Source organism: Mesoplodon bidens (assembly GCF_964165515.1).
Source record: "Mesoplodon bidens genome assembly, chromosome: 12".
Taxonomy (NCBI): domain Eukaryota; kingdom Metazoa; phylum Chordata; class Mammalia; order Artiodactyla; family Ziphiidae; genus Mesoplodon; species Mesoplodon bidens.
In genome coordinates, this window is record NC_138168.1 from 2,382,743 (window position 1) to 2,390,924 (window position 8,182).

General features: G+C 43.6%; 1 protein-coding gene and 1 long non-coding RNA gene across 2 annotated transcripts; both read right to left on the reverse strand.

Moving 5' to 3' along the window:
• Positions 1-1,392: 1,392 nt before the first annotated feature.
• Positions 1,393-4,260, reverse strand: LOC308626211. Its single transcript, XR_014017220.1, has 3 exons — positions 4,168-4,260; positions 1,776-1,911; positions 1,393-1,451 (listed from the first exon to the last, which is right to left on the reverse strand). It is a non-coding gene; the product is annotated as an uncharacterized lncRNA (long non-coding RNA).
• A 1,339-nt stretch (positions 4,261-5,599) lies between these two features.
• LOC308626094 (BCL-6 corepressor-like) lies at positions 5,600-7,637 on the reverse strand. Its single transcript, XM_081250875.1, has 2 exons — positions 7,512-7,637; positions 5,600-6,087 (listed from the first exon to the last, which is right to left on the reverse strand). Exon 2 carries the CDS (start codon positions 6,039-6,041, stop codon positions 5,796-5,798), a length of 246 nt encoding a protein of 81 aa, XP_081107001.1. The 5' UTR covers positions 6,042-6,087; positions 7,512-7,637; the 3' UTR covers positions 5,600-5,795.
• Between the last annotated feature and the right edge of the window lie 545 nt (positions 7,638-8,182).

Consider the following 8,182-nt stretch of genomic DNA (forward strand, 5'->3'; position numbering starts at 1 on the left):
CTTCCACCTGTCTTCCGTCTTTCCAAACTATGTTGAAATCTCTTGATTGTTGTGGGCTTATATACTTAAACACTTTGATACCATCATTGTAGTGTCTTGTCAAAATGCAGAAGAGATAAAAGGGTTCTCATGCATTCTGAATCTGCTATTCTGTGGTCCCAGTGTTCAAACTTCTTGGTCTTCCCCAGTGTCTATCACTGCTTTTAGAAATACAATCTCCTGGTCTACTCGTGAAGGAAATGAATACACCACATCTAAAATGACAAGGAATGCGGGTTAGATGCTCTAGGGTCTTGTTGTACTCTGCCATTTACTAATAAACCACTTATGTGCTACAAATTGTAGGTGCTCATTTATAAAACGAAAGGGGTAACTTTACATGAACTAAAGATTTCTCCTGCTCTAACTCATAATTTTCTAAGTTCTTTTCTTAAAATTTCTCTATATTATCATTAATTTTCATTAAAAATAAAAATTGGGCTTCCCTAGTGGCACAGTGGTTGAGAGTCCGCCTGCCGATGCAGGGGACACGGGTTCGTGCCCCGGTCTGGGAGGATCCCACATGCGGTGGAGTGGCTGGGCCCGTGAGCCATGGCTGCTGAGCCTGCGCGTCTGGAGCCTGTGCTCCGAAACAGGAGAGGCCACAACTATGAGAGGCCTGCGTACCACAAAAAAATAAAATAAAATAAAATAATAAAAAATAAAAATCTAACTTTCTCTTTTGAAAATCAAAGAGTAATTCCCATAGTCCTACAATAATGGGATAATTAGTTCTGAAACCTGTCAAGTTTTGGGTTTCATATGAAAAGAAAATCACATTAAATAATTTTTAAATTTAAATAATTAAGTTTAAATAATTATTAAAAATTAAACATGGACTTTGTAGCACAAAGACAAGGTCTCCCCAAATGGTGTTCCTTTATTTACTAGATGTGTTCAGCTCTGCATTGAACAACATTGAACAAATAAAATAAACATATTATTTTTGAGGTGCAAAAATTTCTTATAAAAATCAATTTTTCTTTTCTGTCCATACAAACAAAAGTATGGAATGACATTAGAGGTCAGTTTTATTTGGTAATAGAATGTAGCTTCTTGATATTTTTGATTTTAGGAAAGGAGAATATCAACATCAAAACTTTTTTCAACTTTACTTTTATTTAAAATGAGGCCAGGGGCTTCCCTGGTAGCGCAGTCGTTGAGAGTCCGCCTGCAGATGCAGGGGACACGGGTTCGTTCCCCGGTCCGGGAGGATCCCACATGCCACGGAGTGGCTAGGCCCGTGAGCCATGGCCGCTGAGCCTGTGCGTCCGGAGCCTGCGCTCCACAAGGGGAGAGGCCACAACAGTGAGAGGCCCGCGTAACGCAAAAAAAAAAAAAAAAAAAAAAAAATGAGGCCATATTTTCCTCTTATAAAAAGAGAGTTCAACTAGAACTGTCAATTTTCTCATCTTTAAACAAGATCACAGAATCAGCTGACTGTATTCATTCCGAACTCAATTTCCTTATCTTATGATCACTAAGGTTCTCCCTACATCTAATATACTAAGGTTCTAAGGAAAGGAAAATATATTACTAACGACATGTTTTGGTTTTTATTTCTTAGAGTTCAAATGTCCACCATTCACCTTGGTCTAAGCTTAAGGAACCATTCAAGGGGATACAATGCAGATGGGAGGAGAAAACAGAACCCTCACACAAGCTGTGCTGTGTTGCAATCAGGCTTCCATTTGAAAATTAATCTTCTCTATAGCTTTAAAGTGATAACTTTGTACCTGCACTGCTTCTTGTTTCAAACGGATTTTCTCTGGCTCTTCCTGAACACGTTCTGAGGAATCATCAGCCTCTTCCACTTCTGAGGAAGGACTCTCTACTGTCACAGTCACAGGAAATTCTGATGGACCTGAGTGTCTGAGGAAGAAGATAAGAAATCACAGAGTTGTTACACTAAAGTGCAAAGAAAGAAGACAAGATTGTAAAAAAGATAACACCAGCCAGATCCAAATATGCACATATTAGAGGACATTTAATAAAAGTGATCTGTGGTATCATTCTTTATAAATGTCTCTCACTGCTCCTTAGTCTAAAACAGGCAATGACTGAGTAAAATTACACGAACTTATTTTTGCTATGTTACTGTACAGACCTCTGTTGTACGTGCTTAGGATTAATAATGGGAATTGCCCATATTATTTTTTTAAGTTTCTTTCACAGAAGCCAAGTGAAGATCCAAGGTAAACATTTTTTCTCAGATCAACTTTATACTGCAAAGGAAAAATTTATTCTTCACCATCAGACAAAAACTGTCTGGAAGAAAATGTAGCTTTTCAGAGGAAAATACATCAGCAAAGGGACTGATGAATAATCAGAAAGTCAACATATCTAAGCTGTGAATAATAGACATTAGAATTTAAAAAATAAATCACATACACATACACAACTAAAACTGACCCATCAAAAATTTCATCTTCTCACCACCCTTAAGCCAAAACTAGGGCAACAGTAATACAATTCTCCCATTAAGCTTCACTGCCACTGCAATGTTCTTGAATAGGACATTTCCAAACATTTAAAAACTGACCTGGGCTTCCCAGGTGGCGCAGTGGTTGAGAGTCTGCCTGCCTATGCAGGGGACACGGGTTTCTGCTCTGGTCTGGGAAGATCCCACATGCCGTGCAGCGGCTGGGCCCGTGAGCCATGGCCGCTAAGCCTGCGCGTCCGGAGCCTGTGTTCCGCAACGGGAGAGACCACAACAGTGAGAGGCCCGCGTACAGCAAAACAGCAACAACAACAACAAAAAAAAATGACCTGGCCACAGCCCCATAAAAGTCTACAGATCATAAAGAAGTGTGCTGGGATTATATAACCACGCAGAAAACAATTCACTAGGACATCATTTTGACAACAAGCAGCAAACCCTGCAGCATAGGAAAACCCTAACAGGAGAACGAGGTACACACCCGTCTCTCTGGGAATGCAAGGCCATGACTGACACCCAAGATGCTCTTCTCTCAACCTCAGCAGTGGTGCCTTTCACAGAGCAACTATGCAGTCTCCCAAGACCACTGGGAAGGAGAATCTGATACTGACAGTATTAGCTTGCCACGAGGCCATAAGCGAGGGAATGTGTGTGGCCTTGGTGAGAGAGCAGAGGTTTGGGAGATGTTGCTTTATAATGGCTTTCAGATCAGGAATTTGTACATTTAGCCCACAAACGTTTCTTGAAAACATGTGAACATTCTTGAGTATGACAGCTCCATGTGAGGGGTCAGAAATGGCAGTCAAGTTCACTTCACTGGGTAACAGCTGATTTGCGGACTGGAAAACAGGCTTCCTTGTTTACAGACATAACCACAAGGCTGCGTGCTGCGTGCCAAATCCACACAACTACACAGTTGCATTGGGAGAGCGACCAAACATGTTTTACATGGATTTATTTCAGAGAGGGAAATGCTTCTTGTAAGGCTCTGTCAGTTTAAAAAGCAAGAAGAATGACCATCCACCTTTCCCAATTCAAGCCCTATATATCATAAATATGATAGCTACAAACCAGCAACTGATTACCTACATCACGAGCTTTGATGAATGGAAAGCCCCTAAAAAGATATCAACAAAACGAAGTTAGATCTTCATGTAAATACATCACCAGTTAAACCTAGTTAATACAACTATTTAGTATTATGTACAGTATTCCATACAGAATTGTGTATAAAAATAAATAAGCTCAAAAGAAGGACCTGGAAGGCTCTGCTATGGAGAAAACTCAACAGCATTAAGCCGACTGGCTTGGTAATAACTCTCTGAACTGCTGAGAGGCCCCTTCAGTTCCTATGTTCAGGATGGTTGAGATTTCATTCTCACTTCTTTAAGTGGTGATATTAATCATTCTCTAATTTACCACTCTGTGTAACGAGGATGGACCTGAGATTAAGTGTCTCAGGAAGAAGATAGGAAACCACAGAGTTGTTAAACTCAAGTGCAAACACTGGGGATTCAACACTATAGTTTATGCAACAGCAATTCACATCACCATTTGGTCATATTCTTTCTACAAAACAAAAGCTGCACTCACATGTATGAAAAGACAAAAATTAACTGCCATCTGTATCAATATGTTAATGTGCTTCAATCACATATGTTTTCATGAAAGTTTAAACATAAAATCACCTTTAAGATCTTGACCATGTGATCTGTTCCCTGCCATGTCAGATTATACCCCGTGAAGTTTACTGTCTTAACAGTGATAGAGTTCTTTATACCTTGACAACTAAAAGGAAAAACACACACACACACACACACAATAAGATGAAGAGCCTATACACTTGTCAATCTTGACTTATTTGCTTTTCTTGAGTCAATTGGAGGTTTATAGCCACATTCTTAAAATCATTAACTACAATCTTCCCAAACAGGTAATTGATGAACTGATGCATCCTAAAACTCGTCAGTAACAAAGTGTTATTCCACTTTACAGAAACAGTCTAATTCTGTTTAGATACTAAAACTGAATACACTGAATACTGCAAACTTTATTCCCAACCACTCAGTAAAGTACTACATACTTTTGAGACAAAGGAAAAGAAAAGAAAAACCTACAAAGCATAAGACTCCTCCGATTTTCATTTCCAATGATACATGCCAATATTGATGATCAATCAGTGATTTAAACGTCAACTGTAAACCCAGTATTTTATTAGCTGCTCTGCAGTGCACTAGAGCAATAGAAGAGAGAGGACCTCAAACCCTCTGTTCCCTCAAAGTGAAAGGCAGGCTTCCTGACCCCTCCAGACCACTACTGGACACAGGGAAGGCACACTAAACTTTCAGGACCCTAATCAAGAGTCAACTGCTTTGTGATTACTTCCATGACACACCCTCACCAACACCACTGAGTTTGCTGCTCCTACAGGACGTTACATGTATTTCCTATTTTAACACATACCACAGTGCATCATAATTATGATTGCAGATAGATGTTCTAACAATTGAAAGAGAATGATGACTTTTTTGCTCTTCATCTTGCTATTTCCCTTCCTATTTCTTCAAGAGAAACCATAAAAATATAAACAAACAGAGAAAACAGAAAATATACAAAACATGTGGTTTACGGCTTAACACAAACTTAAGTAAGATTAATTCTGACAGTATCCAGCATGACAAACTTCCATGGTACAAATGAGAATGGACCAAGGTTTGAACAGGTACAGGAGACAATCCAGGCATGAACACCACCAAGGAAAGGTAGACAGGAAGTAACATGGTGTGTAGGAAATCACGAGACCAGTCAGATGGGAAGAGACTTAAACGAGACCGAAACTCACTTTCTAAACCTCCATCTTCAATTGGACAATTCGCAGGACACAGGTGCACCAAAGTGGCCAATTTATTCAATCCCTTTAATATGGAGGAAGAGTTTAAAATTTTACTGGTTTAATTTGCCCCAAAAGCAACTCTCAACAGTTATGGCCTCTGTCGTCGGAGCTTTGTATGAAATTAAGTCAAAGTGTGGAGCTCCTTTTCCTTTTTTTTTTTCTCCTTAAAAAAGAAAAGAAACAATTGTTCCGAGTAAAAACAAGCATATTCCAAAGCATGTGTACACTGAAAAGTAAAGAAACTTTATTAACAACTTCATAAAAACTGACTTAAAATTTTAAAAAGAAAAAAACATGTTTCAAAGTCCTTCCGACTGGAGTCGTGTCTCATAGTGTCCTTTCTTTACAGAAATAGTCGTATTATGACACATATGCACAAGGATTAACACCATGACACACTGTACACGGCGGGCCCCGGCGAGCTCACCAGTCGTCGTCTGAGTCCAGGTCCCTGGGGAGGATCCACTCCACGGATGAGCCCAGCAGAGTCTGAAGCTCGTTCGTGAACTCCACCAGATCGAAGAGCTCCTTACTTTCCGCATTAAAGGACTCCAGGTCTTTGGGGCAAGAGAATAAGAGACTTGCTGATACTTGCCAGTAGAACTCGGCCTCCGTGATGGTGACAATTTCCACATTTGGGAAATTGCAGCGGAATATGCAGGAGGACATTTGCAGTTTTTTGAGCAGGTCTGAGAGCAACAGCCAGTTATGAGGCCTACACCAGAGAAAGGACAGTGGTTTGAGTTTCCAGCAAAATTAGAGGCGCTCCCAACTATGAACTACCCGTCTCCTGGCGGTGACAGGGCCTGCTACTTGCCCTTTGATTACCCCACCCCCACCCCACTTCTCACTGTCCTTAGAAGATCTACTTCTTCTTTTTCTTTTTAAATTTTATTTATTTATTTATTTTTGGCTCGTTGGGCCTGTTGCTGCGCACGGGCTTTCTCTAGTTGTGGCTTGCGGGCTCTAGAGCGCAGGCTCAGTAGCTGTGGCGCACGGGCTTAGTTACTCCGTGGCATGTGGGATCTTCCCGGACCAGGGCTCGAACCTGTGTCCCCTGAACTGGCAGGCAGATTCTTAACCACTGTGCCACCAGGGAAGCCCAGAAGATCTACTTCTAGCGGGGGAACTCTGGACTCATGTGCATGGGTTAAGAGACCACCTAGGGCGGATCAGCCAACTTAGACAAAAGCAGGAGCAGCGCCCCTGAACGAGCCTCGTTGCAGGCCACCCCAGTGCTGCCTTGGCTCTGGCCACAACTCAGGTCACCCCTCTCCAAGTAAGTGCACCCCGTTCTAGTCACTGGGGAAAACCAGTCTGTATGCCAACCCAAGGGAGATGGCAAACACCTCTTTGACCTCTCCTCTCCTCCGGCCCTCACGGACAGAGCATGAGAAACACTCGAGGTCACCTGGCTTTCCTTTCTTTTCCCACACCTCCAACCCGCCCCTCAATGCTGCCGGGAGTGAGGCTTTTTCGAGAACGGAGGTGGTACAATCCTTCCTGAAACCCTGCCACGCTTTATCATCTCTATCCCGAATAGAATGTCACCACAAAGGCAGACACGTTCCCAGCCTCAGAGTCCAAGGAGGATGCTACTCCTTAAGCACCGGGGTCAACACACAGCAGAGCAAGGTCTCCTGATGTGTTCACTCCGAAGGCTTGGTCATGGGGCACAGTGGCCCGACCGTGGGGACAAGACTCCATCTAAGCAAATCTGAAGACACATAAGATCCCAGGTGCCACATACGGCTTTCTCTAATCTTATACGAGAAGAGGGTACACATAAGTATCGTCCCATGGACCTCATGCGCCTTGGAAGGCCAATATGGTAGCCGATTGGGGAGGATCCCTTCCCCAAGAGTTCAGTGACTGAAACTGTGCAATTGCAGTCACTGACTCCCGTGTCCTTTGGGCTCTAGGGGTGTGTTCCAATGAGGGCAGTTGGCTGGGGAGCCCTCCCACCCCCCAAACTTTTCTGGAAAAGTTCCACTGCATCATGTGAGGTCGGTGGACACTTGGTGAGGAATTCACTCACCCCCCAACCCATCTACCCTCATCTGCTGAAGGGGATTTCTAACTCCTGCCACCCCACAGAGCAGCTGGGCTGGCTCTCGACCACACGCTGGCCACGCTCACCCCTGAGCGACGGACACGTGGACGTTATAACACGGCAAAAGGGGGTCTTCGGAAAATTCAAATTCCAATAGGTCACCATAGGCCTCGTTGCTGTCATCCTGGTCCTCCGGTTCTGGGGGATTTGGTAAAACATTGTAACCACTTTCATCATCTGGTTCTAACCGGGGGGGGGGGCGCAAACAAGAGAGAGGTCAGTAAGCTGGAGCAAGATTCCAGCTGTTCTCCAAAAAGGACCCTGGAAAAATTCTTTCCCAAGCAAGCCCTGCTCACAGCACCACCCCCACCCCCACCCCCACAAGCCCAACTGAAACGAACAAGGCTGCTCACCACACACACAGCTGCCAGAGAACTCCAAAGAGCAACCGGGGTTACCGTCGTCAAGAGCCTGCAGGTTATTTAAACAGTCTGGAGAGAGAGGGGGACAGAGAGAGAGAGAGAGAGAAACAAGAAAGATAACGCCTGCTGGTAAGAGGCAAATGCTGCTGGAGTTCGGGAACATCTCACGCTGGGGCTGGTGTCACCTCCTGACAAGTCCCACTGCACACGCCTCCAGGTATCTGACTGAAACCTCCCCACGCGTCCACCCACCTTCCTGAGGGACTGCCCGCCTCACCGCCCCAGCCTGCCAAACAAAATCTAGACTGGCTAGCTAAGAGTTTTCCAGTCCCCCA